Source organism: Rhamphochromis sp. 'chilingali' (genome assembly GCF_963969265.1).
Source record: "Rhamphochromis sp. 'chilingali' genome assembly, chromosome: 3".
Taxonomy (NCBI): Eukaryota; Metazoa; Chordata; class Actinopteri; order Cichliformes; family Cichlidae; genus Rhamphochromis; species Rhamphochromis sp. 'chilingali'.
In genome coordinates, this window is record NC_137931.1 from 15,446,663 (window position 1) to 15,466,994 (window position 20,332).

General features: G+C 39.5%; 2 protein-coding genes across 12 annotated transcripts in view; one reads left to right on the forward strand and one right to left on the reverse strand.

Annotated features, from left to right (window-relative positions):
* Positions 1-3,112, reverse strand: part of LOC308394644 (sodium channel protein type 2 subunit alpha-like) — a 40,634-nt gene extending 37,522 nt beyond the window's left edge. For both annotated transcript variants that reach the window (XM_080879053.1, XM_080879052.1), the window contains exon 1: positions 2,902-3,112. The gene's annotated coding sequence lies outside the window, so the exon portion shown is untranslated. The remainder of the gene's footprint in view (positions 1-2,901) is intronic.
* Positions 3,113-8,285: 5,173 nt separating this feature from the next.
* LOC308394060 (uncharacterized protein) lies at positions 8,286-17,755 on the forward strand. 10 transcript variants are annotated; one of them, XM_080878214.1, is made up of 12 exons: positions 8,286-8,523; positions 10,055-10,217; positions 10,323-10,360; positions 10,457-10,524; positions 10,617-10,887; positions 12,446-12,472; positions 12,563-12,645; positions 12,737-12,928; positions 13,090-13,183; positions 14,213-14,233; positions 16,058-17,338; positions 17,501-17,755. In XM_080878214.1, the coding sequence occupies exons 2-12, from the start codon at positions 10,126-10,128 to the stop codon at positions 17,506-17,508; spliced, it is 2,175 nt and encodes a 724-aa protein (XP_080734340.1). In that variant the 5' UTR covers positions 8,286-8,523; positions 10,055-10,125; the 3' UTR covers positions 17,509-17,755. The 10 variants fall into 10 exon arrangements, with proteins under 10 accessions (XP_080734340.1, XP_080734337.1, XP_080734338.1 ...); XM_080878211.1 differs by having other exon boundaries at positions 10,323-10,524; positions 12,740-12,928; XM_080878212.1 differs by having other exon boundaries at positions 8,287-8,523; positions 10,323-10,524; positions 12,449-12,472; positions 12,740-12,928.
* The last annotated feature ends 2,577 nt before the right edge of the window (positions 17,756-20,332 follow it).

A 20,332-nucleotide genomic window follows, 5' to 3' on the forward strand; every position in this document is an offset into this window, starting at 1 on the left:
GACCTGAAACTGCCACACTTGGCTGCCATCTAATTTGCCTTCCTTTTTAAAAGGAGGTAAAAGTATAAAAATGTTTTTGTTTTTTTTTTATACTTAGATCTTAAAAACAGGGGAAAGTCTGGAATGTAGAGTCATCCACTAAGAGTACAGTGACTAAGCCAAAGATGTCGGCAAATATGAGTTTACCAGATTTAGACTTTATACTCATGCCTATCAAACCAGAGCTAACCTAAATCACAACCAATATGTAAATCCAAACTATTCCCGATAACAAACCAATACAGGGTTATTTGCTTTCTTTATTAGAGTTAGAAAGGTTAGATAGGAAGACTGACGCCACTGTGGTGTCTAAATCTGAAGCATTTGCTTTATTTATTTATTCTTCCCCCAAAGCTAAAGGAATTTATACTATATAACCGCTGTCAACTTTCATGCCATACTCAGATCTGGTACGAGCTGATTGTTCCCAATTTGAAAGCTACCTTCTATTACTATGGAATTTAAACCTTATTTTAAACCAGTGACAGCTTTAAATTACGATCACAAGCCTTTTCAACTAATCATATAGACATTATATTTTCTTATGGTAAGACATTAATAAAAATAAAAGAGACAGTGGTTCAAACTCCACAGTTTACTGGAAAGGAGAATTAGAGAACCCCAGAGAACACACACACTTCCCATAAAACACATCTGCTTGTGTCCCAAAAACTGCCTCGGGATCCAGTGTTGTGACATGTGGCCTGACAGCTTGTCTAGCATGAGATGCTGGGTGGTGGATTGTTAGCTATTCTGCCTTACCAACCCCACAGCCAAAACATCCACACCCACTTTTGAACTCTGTTATCAGTGTGGTCATCCCTGGACTCACCGACAGAAACCGAAAACATATCATGTATACATTTCTGACAGTGATCTGATTCACATGCAGAAAACTCTCTTTTGTGCAGTATTACAGAGTCTCATCTAGGTGTGTCATGCAATTCAAAAAAAGAGCCTGTAAAGGAGATTTTTAAAGGGTTAGTATTGGACACTCATTGCTGTGGGCAAAAATGCTCTTTACATTTGAGGATTTAGTTCCTCCAGTATCAGCCAGAATGTCTATCAAAGCCTGAATGACATAGGTGTGCCAGCACTGCTTTAGGACAGCTTGGAAAAATGACTGAACCTGTCCTTTAAGGTGCCTTTCAATGGCTCCCCTGAATGCCCTTGAGCAAATATGTTAAGTCTCCCCCCATCAAGAGCAGACGGTTCACTGTCCATGGTGCTAAACGCTAGAGCAGCTGCCTTAGAAAACAAATAAGTGGAAACCTGCCTGAATGTATCAGATATTTTGAAAGCAGCATACAGCTTCTGTACAGACAAATAAACCCACCTGCACTACTCAAATAGAATGATTTTAGCTGATTTGGCGTCAAAAGGTCCTGTTGTCCATGGTGTTTAAAGAAGAAGAAAAAAAACGACTACACGAGAAAACACTGAGATTTTTTTTTTTTACATGATAACTATATGAACACACAACGGCTCCCCTACTGCGTGTTTATCTGGACTTCATAGCCCTTTGAAAATGCTCTTAACCGTCTGTGATTGGCCAGATAGGTGAGATACGTGTATGCTATTTTGCGTATTCATTTTTAACCCACTAATGGCGACTGGTAGAGAGACTGGCATTGGTTGGAAGTGGCTTGCGAAGCTTATTAGAAACCAGAAAAAAAAAGAGACGGCGTGTGTCAGGCAGTACCTTAATTGTTTCAAAACGAGAAGAGGGGGCCGCGGCAGTCGTCGCCATATTGATGATAACCTCTAGCTCTCCGGAAAAAAACGACACTTTGAGTTTTATATTTCGAGTGAGCCGCGGCCATTATGTCCTCACTCCCTCCAGATACGCCACCAGCAGCACAATTCCCAGGAGCCGGGAAAATAAATGAATAAATAAATAAATAAATAAATAAATAAATAAATCTTAACACACACAGATACGGTAAGCGACCGACCGAGGTTGACGTGTATAATTGTTCCTGCCACCCGACCAACACCCCTACAGGTAAAGTCCGGGGCCCACCTGAGGGTCGAAGCCAAACAGGTATCACTTAAAGTCGTTAATCAGATATTTTTATCTCTTGCTCGCTCCTTTTCACATCCACAATTATCCACTGAATGAGTCTGGGCGTGTCCTTGGCAGATGTGTGTCTGCTCCTTGTAATCAATCCCTGACACTGACAGTTTCTGGTGTACCAAAAATAAATACGTCGGCGTTATTGTCGGTTGACACCTCAGTTGTTGGCTTACCTCAATGAAACCTCTTTAAATGCAGTCACCCCTTTGCGTCACTCCTGTCAGGAGTAAGCAACATTTTCACACTGAAGGGGCCTGTAAATAAGAGGGCTAGTCCCTCCCAGCACGTCGGTGAGGATGCTAATATTTGAAGCCCGTGTTTGTCACGACGTGAAGGTTATCTGTCATGTGTTATTCATTTTTCTTTCAACATTTGTTTGGAAATGGAAGTAAAATACACAACTTAAGCTCAAGACAAATATAAATAGTATATTTGGTGAAGACTGCATGTCTGCGTAATTAAAACAATCTTGAAGAAGGGGAATATATGTACACACACACACACACACACACACACACACACACACACACACACACACACATATATATATATATATATATATATATATATATATATATATATATATATATATATATCAGCAACACGGGCTTTTAATATCTATCTATCACCCGGGCAATTAGTGGAGGAATATCAAAACTGGAATATAAAACATTAATGTTGATGCCACAGACTGCTCAACACAAGAGTTCAGAAAAGTCTTATTGCCTCGGACAAGAAACATCTAAAATGATGGGGGACCCTTCTCAAAAGATGTGAACACTCACCACCATTACGGTGCCCAGCAGGTAAGGACCCTGAAGGTAGATCCCATATTCCTCAGAATAATCCCTTCTTCCAGCGGAGAATCACTCAGTTTAAGATTTGAACGCTTTCCTCTTCCTATTGACAAATTCCGGTCGATGCTTAATAGCTTATTATTTAATAAGGACTCGTCTGATTTCTCCCTTTTTTCTATCCGCCCTTGTTGGCCATGGAGGAATCAATCCGCGCTTCCGGTTGGTTAGACATCACAGACTGGGAATGGATGTACTCAAAGCTGTGACTGCCGCAAGATGGCCTGAGCGTACACTTCTAGAAAATACAAGTGAAAGAGAGAGCCAGCAACCTGTTGTCATCCACAAACGTTAAGAATTTGAAATAGAGATTCAGAATGTAAAAGCAACGCTTTATATTTAAGTTCGTACTATTTTAATTTTCCCGTTTTTTTAAAGTATGGGTCTTTTGGATTGTTATTTTTCATAAAGCTATATCGACATATTACAGTTATTTGGCTGCAAAAAAAAAATAAAACATAACAAATGCTCTGTGACTTTGTTTCTATCTTTTTCGGCAGTGGTTACACGTTTTTAATTTGGCTTCAATTCTATTATCCACATTAGTTAAAATGTGCTTTTACTGCTTGTAATGCGCAGGTTTTGCTCACGTTCAGGTTGTTGTTTCGCTATATAAAAGGTAAATATTTATAGATTGCTGATAATTTGGTGAAGACGGAGCGGAGATTAGGTTTTTCAGACATGTGCGTGCTCACGTGCAGACCTGTACACCCCTGTGTGTTTTTCTTGTAGATTTATGACACCTGGTGGACAGACTGTGTAATTACATTGAAGTTCGATTATGTAACGCCTATATTATGGAAAGTTTGCTCTCCTCTGTTGTTGGAATAAAATGGAGCCCTTGTGAAACGAGCGTAATCACAGTATGGAGTAAGCTGTCACCTTCACAACAGGAAATACAGCCACCATTATAATTAAGTTTTAGGTGGCATGAAAGTTGCATAATCATAGCTGAGTGAACAGACAGGTGGACTCCATTTGGGAAATGAAAAAGAGTCACTCCTCACAGTCACTATGAGCAGAAGTGGACACACCTTTGAGCTCAGTGTAGCATGCAGGGAGTTTCACTTCACAATGAGAACACAGTTAACGGCTGCTCTAAACACATTTTAACAATCAGGTTAAGTTGCTTTTTAGTATGTGGAAATTTATTGTATTTGTAATGTCACGTTTGTTTTCTGTTAATAAAATTAAGAGTAGACTATCCATCCATCCTCTTCCACTTATCCTTATCAGGGTCGCCGGGGCAGGGGCTGGAGCCTTAACCAGCTACCACAGGGAGAGGGGCAGGGTACACCCTGGACAGGTTGCCAATCTGATACAGAGATCGCAGATGTTGTTAAATCGGTTTGCACACTTGATGTAAATATTCTTCTCCCTATATTTTGTGCCTTGAGGAACAAACTCCCAGAAATTTTCAACAGAATCACAAAATTCTCTGAGTTGCGATCTCTTACGTGCAATCTTTCTGCTGTGCTCTATGTGTAAATACTGTCAGTACAATGGAGGAACACCTTAGTAAAGCTAGCCCCAAGTACAGTTAATAAATCATCTCAGAGCAAAGAAAACAGAACCAGCAGCAGCTTGCCTCACATGCTGGTATCCTGTCACTTTCCTTGTCAAAGACTGGAGGTTTATCCACAATGTGCAGGCGCAGACAACAAGGACACGTTGCTGGCCTCTCAGCTTGACAAGCTCCGGCCATTGTTAACGGAAAGGGACATAAATGTTGCTGTTATTGTAGCAAATCAATTACAGCAACAACAGTCAGTTGTGAGCATAAGACAGCAGCAACATTGGTGAAAACAGGCTTTATGTCACAATGCTGGTTGAGATAAAAGATAGATTTCTCTTTGGTAAGTTTTAATCAATATTAATTTTTAGATTTGACCAGGCAAGCACTGCTTGCCTTGCTTGTCCTGACAGAATGCCGCTGAGTCAAACCAGCACGACTTGAAATATTTATAGCTCAGCTGCAAAATAGCTAATATGCAATGTAAATGCAAATGTAAATAAACAAGCTCATAACATTTCATAACAGAACTAGAATAATGTTAGATTCAACAGAGTTTATGCATATTTATAAGTACAGACAAATAACAATTTGTGAAAAATGAGTACAAAGGGCAAAGGAGTACAAAGCACAGTATGGTTTCAGGGCAGGCTAGCCACTACCACATGAGCATACAGATCCAACCCTCACTGACGAGGTCAGGTTTTACACATCAAAATGAGAGCAGTCAAAAAAACATGTACCATTTTGAAGCCATTCCCATTCAGATGAAAATATATTTGCATGAGAAAACAGATCTGGGAAGTTGTGGTTTTTGATATTGCTGGCAAGCTAGTATATTTATAACTTAATGTCCTATTATAATTACATTTAATTGTGGCTAACTTAAAACTTAAAAGAAAAATTTCTTACCTAGAAAAAACTGATCAAATGGCTCTTTAAAGTGTAATTTAGACACAATGCCAAGGAGGAACACCACCAGCAATAATCTGAAAGACGCAACTGTTGCTGCCTATCGATTCTGGGAAGTGAAATGTATTTCAAAACAATTCGAATTCCATCGTTCTATGGTTAGAAACATTTTTCACAAGTGCAAGACATTCAAGATCAAACTGTGCAATGCTCAGACTCTACAGCCCACAGACTGCATAAATGTTGCAAGGAAAAGGCCTTGGAACATTGTAGCACAGCTTATGATTATAAAGTTGCAGCTGAACAAAGCACAAGACTTTGGGGGTAATGTCCTTTGAACAGATGAAACCAAAGTAGAGATGTGTGGTAACAATGCACAGCACCATGGTTGGTTAAAACTAAACAGAGAGCATAACATCATTAACACCTCACATCAGCTCTCAAACATGATGTTGGAGGGGTGACGGTTTGGGCTTCTTTTGCAGGCACAGGACCTCAGATCCTTGTTGCCATTGAATTCACCTTGAAATCCTGTGTATACCAAAGTACCAGAGTGATTGTAGGGTCATTGAATATTGCTGCTACATGGCACAAGCCTTTGAATAAAACTCCACTGACAGTCAGTGATGTAATCAAGACAAGTCATGCAAACAATCTTAACTGAGATAATGAGATTAGAGAAGATTGTTTAAAAAAGTTAAGCTTTCAAAGCATTGAATTGAATAAATAATCTAAAATACTGCAGGGACACATAAGAAGCGCCAAACAATGTTTCCAAAGTTGGGTTCAAATATGTCCTCCTTGGCAGCTCTCTGCGACTGTGCCGTGTTTCATTAGTGGCACAGTGAGGAATTTGGGAACCTTGTTCAGACTGTGGGTTGTCATAATTAGGTTGTAGCCTGTCACTTTGTTCAAAGGACAGGATCCCATTTGGCTTTGTCGCTTTGTGTAAAGCTCCAAATTAGCCCTCTCTCTTTGCTTGTCTTCCTGTTGGACATTTGGGAAAAGTCTAACAGGAAAACAAAAACACTTTTTTGTGTGCCCACACAGTGTGTTTTCAAGATGAATAGAGAATACAGACTGAATAGCACACATCATTTACACTGCTTGATTAAAGGCTTCCCAGGTTTACATAAATTTATGCAAGAATAGCATTTACATAAGCCTACCAACAAATAGAGGATAACATATTGTTGTCTGCATCATCACCTTTTTTCTTACACATAACTATACCAGGGTTAACAGATCTGCTGACATGAACATGAAGTGAAAGCATTTAGTGTAAGGCAACAAGATGGAAACAATGTGACACCTTCTACCTGTTTATCTCACAGTGGAGCTAAAGCTTTGAGGCAAAGTGCATATGTACACATGACATGGCCTTCTTCCATTTCACAACATGCTAAAAGATGAAACAGAGTGACGTGATTAAACATTCTTTCTATTCATCTGTTAGTCATTAACCTAGACAGTCACATGGTGATCTGTTTACTGCAGTCAGCTCCTGTAGCCCACTGAGTCTCCACTGACAGACTGGTGATGAGATTACAAGATTACAGTCGGTGTGGACATGTGTTCCCTGTTCTTAATTTGATTAAAACTCCCACTTAACAGCCTGTTCCTGCTCACCTACTGTATAAAGATGAATAAAGGGCTCTGTGGGATGATGCAGGAGCCTGGCTTGAGTTTCAGTTATTCATTATTGTCTTATAAACATCCTCTGTAAGGAAGGCTTGACTAATCAAATATTATTTAGAAAAAAGAAAATCCAAGAATCCTTCCGTAAGTTAAAGCGATGGTTTATAGCTAACCCTAACCCCATTTAAAAAGAAAAAAAAATACAAAACTGTGACTGTAACAGAGATTTGATGGTAGGTATGCAAGCTTATTTTTGGTAGACTGAGACAACAACTATGTCCAAAAGTATTGCAATCATGCGTAGACCATAAACAGACAAAGACATAAGTACTTACTATATATTATAAAAACTTTCTAGGCAGACAGACTTGCTTGAAATAGTTTCCATCTCGGCTCAGTAATAACGTGCCAGCATTTTAACAGTTTTTACCTGATAAAAGTTTGACCATTTGCCTTTTAAATTCAGCTTCAGAATGCTAACACTTGCTTAAAAGCTCTACACACAGACTAAGTTTCCAGGGTCCAGTGTTCACAATCTCTAGGGTTAGGTTTAAGTGTTTATAAACCTTGTTTAGTTAACAAAAAAACTATACAATATTTTAATTGAATCTGAGCCAAATCCATTTGCAAGGTAAACAGCACAGGTGTTAAGAAATTATTGAACTGGCATAGGAGCACAAGAATGGGTCAATTTTAATTCTTGGGAGATCCTGCCCTGTCACCCACCAAAGGATGGTAACAACTGCTTAAAGTGTTCCTTGTGTTATTTTTTAGCTTACATTCCTTGTTCAACGCTCCTACAGCTACTCAACAAGAGATTTACTACATTACCCAGAAGACATTAGCCCTGAGGGTATTGACCCAGCTTGACTCAATTTATAGCACAGTTATATAATGTAGTGGACTAAGTACCAGCAAGAAAATGCAATTTTCTAATGGTGCAAAACACTGTGAAAGACCAGTACAACACTGATGATAGCTGAATCACCACTGTAGCTTAAGTTTGTTTCATGTATTCTGTGCAATGGGGTAAAAGTTTATTTGCATGTATACAGAACAGCACTGGTTCCTGCATGCTATACAATATGATGGGCTCTTGCTGAGATGTCATAATTTAGCCCGACTCAATAGAGAGGATCAGTAGCTTATATGGATTAGAGGGTTTTTATTTTACAAAATGAGTGGCAAAGTCTTTCAGCACTGATGGGGCAGAGTTTAAAGTTGCAGAATGGTTCACCAGGTTATCACACATGCAGATGCAGATATCAATCCTCCTTGTCCTCCTCAACACCAACACCCACAAAGCATACACACAGTAGCCATGCACATAAACAAACATGCAAAGTGCCATCACATGACTGGGCAGGGCCTGTGGGTGTGGCTGGCTTACAGAGTGAGAGAATTCCCCTGCCCCTCTCCTTCTCTCCTCCCATCACTTAACAATACAGAGGAGAAACCTGAAAGAGAATGGGACCAATGTCTGGACACAGGTGAGTGTAATAGTGTTATGAGTGCATATACAATGAATCATTCCTGTGTCTTTGAATGTGACTGCGGGTAGAGATGCAGCCTTTTAAAAGCACTAATCCTTCTTACTCAAGAAACAGAGTAGCCTAAGCTTATTTGGTGCTCAGCATTACTGCCTGAACGACATGGCTGAAGACAGACAGGCTGAGCGGATCATGTACTGTGTATTTATTCACACAAATTTGTTGTGCATGTAGGATAAGTTTCTACCGAGTTTTTAACTGTTGGTTATTCGGTGAAGGCTAATAGTGGAATAAATTGTTCCTTTAGATAGTTTAAATTTAACGAGATAACTAGGCTAACTGCTTAAAATGCAAATAAAAAATAGCGTTCTAATTGTTACTGATAATTCAGGTGTCCGGTGTGTATATCGGTATCCCTTTGTTCGGGTGTAGTAAAGGACTACAGGTTTAGTTTGGCTGTTCAGTGTACCAGCGTCTGTGCGCGCGCTTCAGCGGCCTGTGACACGCGCGTGTTGATGAGCGGAGACATGCAGCTGTTTTGTAGCACGCTCCGCTGAGCAGCTCTTTTTCAAACACACATCGGGGCGTTGGCTTTTAATCGAGCTATTTGAGAGACTGCGTCTAAGCAATGGCAGAGAACAACACAAGGTCAAAGGTGAGGACAGAGCGTAATGGAATCCCATGAAGGAGGTGAGGTGTCCTCACATGTACCCAGATAGGCAACCTTCAGTTCATGGCGGAGGTTGAGACGTGGGAAAACGGAATCACGGCAGTAATCGCAATTTAGATTTCAGGCTCTCTCCTTTTTATTTATTTTTCGTCATATTTCACTTAAGGGGTTCGTATGTGGGCCAATAGAGCGCTTTATCATTGCTTTCATGTTTCCTGTTTCTTTACCTTGTAATTCTAAGAATGGCGGGGGGGAACTCAAACACACAAACGTTTTTTTCAGTTCTTCACCTTTGAATGAGCAATTTCAGTCTTACAAGTTCATGTGACTGGATGTATAAATACTACAAAGTAAATGTGACAATAGAGTAATTCCATATGAGGTCAGTTGAATCTGAGAAAGTGTTCCACCTGACATCCTCAGAAACAGCTGGGGTTTCAACTTTAGTATACATAATGGAGCCATGTAAATGTGATACTATGGAAAAATGTCCAATCTACAGGCCCTTTAAGTCCATAGTAGTGGGTTACAGGAAATAACCACATGACAGTCTAAATACTATACAACCAGGAAATGAACACTGTCACAATAGAGACAGTGTTAATTTTTCATGGACTGACTCATAAACGTAGGTCACCATACAAGATAAACTTATTTCCCAGTATGTCGCTGGCAGTCAGTAAACTGAATAACAAACAGTAAAGACCCTTTATTGATAAGTCATAAATTCATAAAATGCAAGAATAATTTAAAGATGATAATTAGCTGTTGCCAAATAGTGAAGTATGGTGGCCATTTGGTTTCTGTTAGTTTGTGGGAGGTCATGTTTTAATCATATTTAGGAATGTAAATGGCTTACAGGTCATTTGTCTGACACTGGGAACAACTTCAGATCTTGTGCGTCCCCGTGACTTCCTCTGAGGTTCACAGAGATGAGCGAGGAGGTGGGTCCACTGCAAAGAGACCATTTGCTGTGCGTGGTTCTGCCAGGTGGGCTGGAGAAGAGTGTCACAGTGCATGGAAGGTGGGTAATATCACAGTTTAAAAAAATAAATAACTGCTGCAACAGCAATGATTTTCACAAAGTGCAAAACATGTTAAGATAATCCTTAAATTCTCATCTTCACAGTAAACCACTGATGGACTTTATAGTGACTTTCTGTGCAAGTAACCATCTGAATCCTTCAGACTATACTGTTGATATTCTATCTCCCAACAAGAGCAACATAAGTTTCAAACCAAACTCTACTATTGGCTCGGTAGAAGCTGAGAAGATTGTGCTGAAGCCCAAAGGGATGGAGGAAAAGCTCAAGGGGCCATACGTGCCTGAGGTAAAAAAGGAGGGGGAAAGTTGTAAAGTAAACCGTTGCTTCATCGCGCTTCATCACAATGAGTATATGTTAACGGTTGTTTCTCATTGCAGGCAACAATACGTCTGTTGATCAACTACAATAAATCCCATAAGACTGTGGTGCGAGTCGATCCCAAACTGCCGCTGCAGATGCTGCTGCCGTTGGTGTGTGACAAGTGTGAGTTTAAAGTAGAAACAACCATATTACTGAAAGACTCTCAGTCCAAAGAGCTGCTGGACCTGACTAAGAGCTTAAATGACCACGGACTCAGGGAAGTGTTTGCCAAAGACACAGGGGGTAAAGACCTCACTGACCATCATCAGCCCAAGACAGCAGAAACAGGTATGAAGGATGTGAAAGCTGCTAGTCAGCAGTCCTGTGATCTTATGTCCCTCTAAATATTTAAAAGACCTGTGATGTTTTTTACCACGATTTAATTCAGGTAATGTCACACTGGCTTGTGTATTTTATTTTGTTGGGAAAACCTCATTTCTATTGTCCCCCTGTTGGGTAATAATGTTAAAGCTGTACAGCATAAACACAGCAGGTACACATCAGAAACTTTTGTTTATGTTAACATAAATAGTTAAAGGCTTAAAGTTGGGGGAAATTAGATGTCAATTACTTTGAGTATGGTATCACTGTTTGTTCTGCCTTAAGTACACAGCAAAATCTCCAGTGTTAAATTAACACTAGAGAGTGTCTATATGGGTCCACTCCTCTGAGTGTTAAATTAACACCTTTGACAGTGTTATATGTTTAAAAGTAACCTAGTCAGTTTTGAAGATTAACAAAGACTAACACTGAGCAGTGCTGATTTTCTAACACTGGAATATTTCTAACATTTTGAGTTATTTTCCAGTGTTAGAAAATCAGCACTGCTCAGTGTTAGTCTTTGTTAATCTTCAAAACTGACTAGGTTACTTTTAAACATATAACACTGTCAAAGGTGTTAATTTAACACTCAACAGTGTTGTATTTAACACTCAGAGGTGTGGACCCATATAGACACTCTCTAGTGTTAATTTAACACTGGAGATTAACACTGCTGCTTTCTGTGGATTTTTTTCCCATGAGTGTATGGGAAATGCTTAGAAGCAAAAAACATGAAGCAGACGGAAACTGTTTGATGACAGAAGCCAGATTCAGCAAACAGTCTAAACAGGACGAGTCCATTCCAGGTTTCACTCCTGTGAAGCACAAACCTCTAAGTCTGCAGTAAACAAAGTCTAAACAAAATGGAACAATTAAAAACTGGAAAAACATGGCTTTGGCCTTTTCTGTTGAGGGCTGCAGATGGTGGCTCATAACTGGGTGTCAGCAGCACAAATCCCTGGAGCCAAGCCGCTTGTGTCAACAGTCCAAGGTTGCTGTTTGGGAAATGCAACATGGCACAAAGCAAGAGCCATCAAACTGGTTTTATGAACATGATCACTTGATATGAATTCAGTAGTTAAGCTTCATGACCACGTGCACCTGACTGTCTCAGAGATATGACGTGCAGTCATCAGCAACAAGCAAGTTTGTCTAACATCATGTGGCATCCATGATGGCAAGAGCTGAGCCTGTTTGGAACCAAAAGAGTTGGCCTGACCCTGCAGTAATGTGGTGTTCCTAATAAAGTATTTAGTGAGTAATTCAGTACCATCAATTTGCACTGTAACCTTTGGAAGAAGAAGCCAAATGCAACATGTTGTATATGTTATGGGATCCATAGATAAGTTGTTTATTTCTTAAAAAAACATCTTCCCATGATGCCATGTCTCACAAAACCTTGCTGTCTTAGTAGTCGTAGTCACATATCTTTTATTCCTGCAATACACCTGCTCCTGTGTAAATATTAACCTAATTCATCTGTTTTGGCAACTTTGTTTTCTGTCTGTAACAACTGTCACACCAGCAGAAGTCATCTCACTTCCACTGCAAGGTAACCAACCCAAACAATTTCATATAGTGGCTCGCCATTCAGGGTTTATACTGTATATCACTTACCAATCAGATCCTTTTCATTCCCTAGACCTGCCAAAAAAGGAGAAGAAATGGAAGGAAAAGAAAGGATTCTTCAGCTTATTTAGAAGAAGGAAGAAGAAACACGAAATGGTATATTGTCAGTCTGTGAGGACAACGATGTTTGCTTTATTCTTTATTGATCAACTTTTACTGATGACCAGCATTTACATTTCACGTGTAGCAGGGCGCAGTAAGTGCTCCTGCTTCTCCAGGACCCAGGAAACAAGCGGTACTCCGTATGAATTCGGAGAGCATTTCATCTTCCAACACCTTGCCTATAGAAAAGCCCAAGAAGAGGCAAGCCCCCCCGCCACCAGTTGCTGTTTCTCAGAGTGTCAGTAACTTCAGCACCTGCAATTTAGGAGGAGCACAGGTTAGTTGGTGGCAGGGATGAAAATGGAACACGACCAGAACATCCTGAAAAATCTTTTTGTAAAAATGAGAACACTGGTCAAACTGTGAAAGAATAAAGGAACCACTATATAAATGGAAATACTTGGGACATATGCCAATGATACCATTGTGTCTCTGTAGAGCTCTGAAGGATCTACCTTAAGAAGTACCAAGAGGAGGGCCCCACCACCTCCCTGTGCAAACACACTCCAGGAGCTGCTGACAGATACTAAAGGTAAAATCATGAATGCAAAATGGTGGCGCTGTGGAAAAAAAAAGAAAAAAAAAAAAGATTCCAGGCATTAATTGAGATAATGGAGCCAGTCCTTCACTTTAAACTGACAAATTATTGTCAGTCTCATTGCTTCATCTCTTATAGGGCAAGCTGTTTATGTTGCTACCTAGTGGTGACTGTCTGCAAGTAAACAAGTAAACTATCCCTGTAAAATTGCCCTTTTGCAGTATTTCAGTAAAAGGTCATTTTTACTGAAATGCTGTCAAATTGGAAATCAAATGTGTTTAAACAGAGATGAATCCTCAAAACCTCAGAGGGGTTCAAGAAAGAAATGAAATTAAGATGAAAATTATCAAAGAAAATGCCTTCAAATGGGAGATTTGGCAGTTAAATCTGACAAAAAAAACATAGCATTTATCGGTCCATACAGTTGAACCCTGTGTGAAATGACCCAGGGCCTTGTTCATAAGACATATTGGCTCCACTCTGTCCTCAGCTTCAAGCTTTCATTCCCCTGTATTACTGTCTGAAATGTGTCTCCTGCCTGGGTCCAGGTTCTCTGTGGACATGCTTTCTTTTTAATGATCTGCTACAGATTTGGCTCTTGATTTCATTTTTAGTTAAAAACTGCTAATAATAACTAAGTGAGAATAAGTAAATTGATCACTTTTTTAAAAAAGCTTTCTTTCGGTGATCTAAATAACAGTGTAATTGTGAACAGCAGCCTCATTGTCTTGGTTCACTCCTTCGTTTTCTTTAAACCACAACACATGCCACACTGCTGAGCTAGTGTCAATGTGATGCTGAAAAAACAACTCCCAGCCAAAGGTAGATGGACATTAAACACACTCCTGATCTCCTACGCTTGCGTAAACATGATCCCCTACAATCTGATCTTTAACATAACAGGATTTTTGCATCCGTGGCAGAACATTTAACGGAGTCTCTTCAGTATGAGGTGGTTCTAAACATCTTGGATGTTAGTTAGGAAGCTATTAGACTGAAGCTTTGTCTCCTCCCTGCTTACAGACTCTGTGCCATCCCAAGGAGGTAATTGAGGGCTGCTGCTGGTGCTGCTGCCACCACCCCTGTCACTTTTTGCTCTCCTCCTTCCATCACCCTATTGCTCCCCTCCATCTTCTTCCTGCGTTGGCCTCTTCTTCCTCCTTCCCGTCTTAGTGGCTTTTATAGATCTTTTTGGTGGCTTATATGGACACACAGTGCCCTCTATAACATTTGAGACAAAGACACAAATGTTGGTTTTATAAAAAGAATTAGACATTTTCAGAGGTTAATGTTAGCTAATGGGAGAATCTAACATAAATTGAGATATAAAGACCTTCACTGCAGCCACCTTCAGTTGCTGCCGTATTGAGTTTGATATTTAATCATGGAAAGGAATGCTGTTTTGGGTTCAGATCAGGTGACTGACTTGGCCATTGAAAGATTTGCCTTTACTTTTAGGAACTCTTGGGTTGCTTTGGGTTATTGTTGTTGCGTACTTTAGTTTTCCTTTGAACTAGTCAGTGCATTTATTCTTTTTAACACCAGAATATTGATTTAGCCACTTGTAGAGTTTCTGCTTTTTCTCTGATAGGTTTATTTAGATTTTTTTTTTTATCCTAATGACAGTCTTCCTCACATCTCATATTTAAAATGAGATTAAAATTACAGTGAAAATCTATAAATTACACATTCAAAACTTAAGCTTCAGCTTCAGATGTTATGTTTACCTCATTTGTCATATCTACACCTTACAATCCACTGTGATGGTGCACAGCACAAAGGAAAAACAACAAGTTGTGTTTTTTGTCCCAAAGATTATGGCGGGCACTGTATTCACGCCTTCTACATTTATAAGCTGTCCATTTGTGCTGTTCAGCTGTCTGCTTATACTACTGATCCATATTTCTCTGATAATTCTGTACTTTGCTTTTTCTAATTTGTGTGTGATTTCCTATTAATGGGTTAGACTAGAGTTAGTTATTGTGCCTTTTAAATGATAAAGAAGCCACCAAAAAGAGCATTTGGTTAAAATGAATTATTAATTCTGTTGATTCCAAAGTGACTTTTTAAAATCTTGCATGTTTAGTTCTTTCTTTGCTAAATAATATAGTTATGTGTTTTAAAGTATAATGTTCGAGTCCTTGAAGTTTATTCTTCTGCTTACTCATTTAGACAATACATCTTAAGATAAATGTAACAGTTTTATGTGCACACTTTTCTAGATTATTTTATTATTAAAATGATTGATAATCATATCAATATTTTAATGTATATTTCTGTATACTATGTAAGCCTACATCTTAATGATATACCGTTGCCTCAGAAATAATTTAAATCCTCTTTACTTTTTGCACACAAATTAATAATGTAGCATTCTTTCCCCATCAATCTACATTGAAAAAGCCTAAATGCAAAACTGAAGAACTCAAGAATTGAAATCTTTACTCTATGAGATTATTTAGATCTTTAATTCGGTCTCCTCTTAGGTAAGTTTCTACAAGACTTTGACGAGGTTATTCAAATCAAGGATGGAAAGCATCCTTGAAGCTCCATCTTTAGGTTCTTCTAAGGATGTTCAGACAACGCTTGGAGTTTACCAAAGGCCTTCTTGTTTGGTTTGTTCAGTCCTTGCTTTATCTGCTTCCAGATAAAGACCATTATTCTCCTGAACTGATACCAACTGTTGAGTGCCACAATATTAACCATTTATAGTCAATTTCTTCATTTAAAGTTATTCCTATGTGTGTACAAAAAAGTAAGGGTTTTTAATCATTTAGAAGTATCTGCACACAGATTTTTGGGTCCAAGACCTTTTAAAAATGAATAATTAAGATGAAAACTGTTGCTAAGTCTTTCCTGTTTCTTTAGAAACTGTCAAGTCCCTGAACACTCCGGAGGAACTAAAAGAAAGTGATGAGTCAGAGTGTGTAAACAGATCACCATCTTCACTGGCACGCCCTTTACAGCCAAAGTCAGGATCATCCTCCTTACAGCAATCACTGGCTCATCTCCACGAAGTGGCTGATCCCTATCTGCCTATGTTACGAGGCAAAGACTTCTCCAGCGCCCGCTGCAACCTTGCCAAAGTCCTGATGTCTTCTGTTTCTAGAGAAACACTGGTCAGACGTTTGAAGAACTCTGCCACTTTCCCCAAATTTCAAAATGGCTCCTCCTTTACCCCCATGACCCCAAGGTGTCCAAATAGTGAAGTTTTCTGCACAGATGTTGAATCCGCTTTCAAATCTAACCTTCCAACTGAGAGTGAATGGGAGTATCCAGCTGAGAAGAGGGGGATGACCACATTTAAAGTTATCCCTCTGAAGAAAACACAAGATCTTACCGGAGATCTTCCAGACCAGTGCTGTATATCACCTAAAGATACCCCAGAGAGCAAAACGTCTCATGAGGTTGGGAATAATCAAGTAGATACTGATGAGAAACGATATTCACCAGACACATCGGGGAGTGAAGACCCTGCACCCAGTCCGGATACCTCCTCTCAGCAGATTCAGCTTCCTGACAACCTGGCTTCTCCTCCACTTTTGCATGATTTAACTGATCAGAACTTACCCAGTCCACCTCTGTCGGAGGCTAGGGACACCTCTGAAAAGGAGAGGGAAGAGGTGGGCTATGAGGTCTCATCAGAGGTGATTTCAGGGTGCAGTTATGGAGAGGTTCATACTGAAGATCACATCCACTCAGAACCTCAGAAGGAATTTGTCGATAATTCCAGCGCAGACACGTGCGCCGATGAGACGAAAGCTGAGGAGGAAGTGGTGCAAGAAGAAGAGGAGGAGGAGGAGGGCAGTTTCCCTCCACCTCCTCCACCTGTCTTTTTCAATGAAGACATAGCGATAATGGAGAATGAAAGAGAGGATACTACATCCCCCTCTTTGCTGTCCTCCCAAATATCAAGCCCTACAGTTGCCCTGAATGGGCAAATTAATGTATTCAGGGAGACCCTTCAAGACGAGCCTACTTCACCTAGGCCTGAACAGAACAGTCTGGAAAAGAAGAGTGCAGCCCCTTCCAGATTTGCTCAGGCAGTAGCAATAGCTGTCCAGAGATCTCAATGCAGTAAAGGTCCTCAACTTTCCAGTGGTGCACATGGTTTGCTTCCATCACCACCTCGGTCCACATATCAGTATGGTGAGTTCTGTACTCGACTGGTAGTTTAGTTAAGTCTCTTTACTGTGATGACTTACTTTAGAACTCACTAATAATTATATTCACATGTCTGACTGTCTTCCACTGCCTGTCTGCTTGCTAGAGGCCCTGTGACTTAGAAACATTTCTCTTATTCTTCTACAGGTGCCTGACCTGCTTCCTCTCAGATGTTTGAATGAAAGTCCTGGTTCACAGTTGGGCCTGACTGTGGACACCAGACTGAATAATTTCTAAGAACATCATCAGTTTTTATTCTTTTCTTTTTAAGGTTTGTGCTCACTGTCAAATGTCTGATTTTTGTTACAAAATGATTTATATACATGTTGAGCATAAACATTTTCTGTTATGAAGAAGGCCAAATTCATAGGACATGAGGGAAAATGTCCTGTGTGGGGTTTATTTTTTTATTTTTTATTTTTTAAACCATTTTCATTCAGCATGTGCCAACACAAACACAACTCTATGCGAGAGCTTCTTTTTTTGTGTCTTTAATTGCAATTATAGGCTTATTTTCTGCATGTTTGAAATTTATTTTCTCTTTCAGAATGCCTGTTTGTATGCTTCCAGATATCAATAATACTGTAAAAAAGAGCTGTCTCATATTCTGGTCTGGATTTTAGTCACCAGGTGGCAGAAGAGCTTAGCTTTTAAAATGCACGAGCCTGACACCATCTCTTTTTGAGATTTTTTTTTCTTTTTTTTTATAAAATCGCTGCTTACAAAGACAAAATAGACAAAAAGCATTTTATATATTTAACTGAAATTATATGGAACATTATTCTAATACTCAGTTGGGGTTTTTTTGTTTTGTTTTGTTTTTTTTAGTGTCAGAGTTATTTTCCCGTAGGCTATTGCTGTTCAAAAATCCATACCCATTCAGGGACATGCCGTGAGTAAGAAATACATGTAATATTTATTAGAGATGAGATAATTTCTTGCATTTCCAGAAAAAAGAAAAGGGAAAAAAAAAGAATATCTTTAGTGTAAGCCTGGGTTTTATGCCAAGCATTTCAGCACCTTCCTGAATAAACTCAGTCCACTTTGCTCACATGCACACACAGTTATGTCTTTAATGGACCCATACCTTGGGGCAATACTGCATAGCTATACTTGGGTGCCAAAAGAATCTGCACTACTATATGTATTGATCCAGCCCTGGCCTTAAAGGAACAGCAAGGAGCTATGCAAGACCTAGCCAGAACCGCCTGTGGCTAAAGCTTCTTGTTTGCCAGGCCTGGACTGAGTGGGCTCACTTGAAGACTTTCTTTCTCTTCGTCTCTCTCTCTCTCTGTGTCTCCCTCTCTTTATCTCTCTTTCTCTAACATTCCTTGCTCCACCTGAGAAGCGAGAGAGAGAGAGAGAGAGGAGCATGGGTTGCTGGTGGATGATGGGAGGTGACCATTGACCCTGTCGTGTTTCCGCGGCGCTCCTCCCAGAGGAGATGCCTGGCCCTCAAGGGCACAGCCATGTCACGCTGCCGTTGTCATGGAGAATGCCATTACCGCCCCTAAGGGAAAGAGCCATGTCTAACGTTTACCAAAAAAAAAGAAGTCTGCAGGAAAAGAAACACACATGCTGGAGAGAAGCTCTTTCTCCTGCCCAAAGCAATGATATCCAATGTAAGTGACAACTCTGGCATTATCCTTTTCCAAGCAGGGAAAGGTTGAATTTCAACCAGAGCACTAATATTCGTCATTATTCAGACACAACGAAGCTGGATTTATAACGTGGTATAACAAAAATACTACATGTCATTTCTGATCAAGCATACAACCGTGATGTTATTAGCACAGGTGAACGACAGAGAGGAAACAGACGCAAAGAGGTTTTACTGATTATTGTCTCTGGAGACGAGGTGAGTGAAATCCTGGAGGACACTTCAGTCACATGAGCACACACAGGTTCAAACACATTAATGAGGGGCCTTTGGGATGAATGCAAGATCACTCTGGATCGGTTTAGTTAAACACACCTGAACAAACAAGGAAAAGTGAGTGCATGTACAGAACACTGATGGACAACAAAGGAACCTACACGGCAAGACTCCACCGTACAACCTCAAAATCAAAGGAAAATCTCTCTCTTAATCACTCACACAACACACAAAATTCATAATTAAAAAATGAAAAAAGTCTTTGATGTTTGATTTCAGTGATCATGTTGATGTCAATATGAAAGCCACTAAACTGCTTACAGTTGTACTGCAGCTCTTTCCACCAAGATCTTCCTGAATTATAAAAAAATATATATTTAAATTATAAAAAAAAGTTATAAAAAATACTGGAAAAATTATGCAACGACGAAAAATAAATGATTTTTTTTTTAATAAAGAGAAAATGGGCAGTTAGAGTAGGTTCATAAAAATCCAAAATGTATCATGTATGATCAGGATTTTGAAAGCTATTCTGCACCAGCAGCATCACATCTAGTGGGGACTAAAACTAGTTTTAATAACAGAAGAGAATTTCAATTATCAGACAGAAATCTGTTAATTTTCCTGGCATTTCTCACCACTTTTTTTTTTTAAAGAAAAAATGCCTCTGATGCCAGAAAAAAAAGATCCAATAAACAAAACAGGTTTTAAAAACTAAGAAATAACACAAAAAGCTCCAGGATTCACAAAGACGGGCTCTGACATGGGTTTTAATTAGTGGCATGATGTCCTCTGGTCACCTGGACTGGCTTATGTGGCTGTCGTGTGATTGTTGGGGGTTCTTTTTCATGGTCTTTGCCTTACAATATAAAATGGCTTGAGGCAACTGATGAGGTGAATTGGTGCTTTATAAATCAAGTTGATTTCAGTTATTCAAAAAAAAAAAAGTGTTCAGTTTCGTAAAGCACGCATGTCCCCTGATTGGAGCATCTTTAAATACACTTACATTTGCATTAAATCCTGTAAGTTGATGAATTCTGCTTTAGTTGAAGATGTATTGTACGCCCTGAATGCATTTAGCACTCCACTGAGAAAAATTTAAA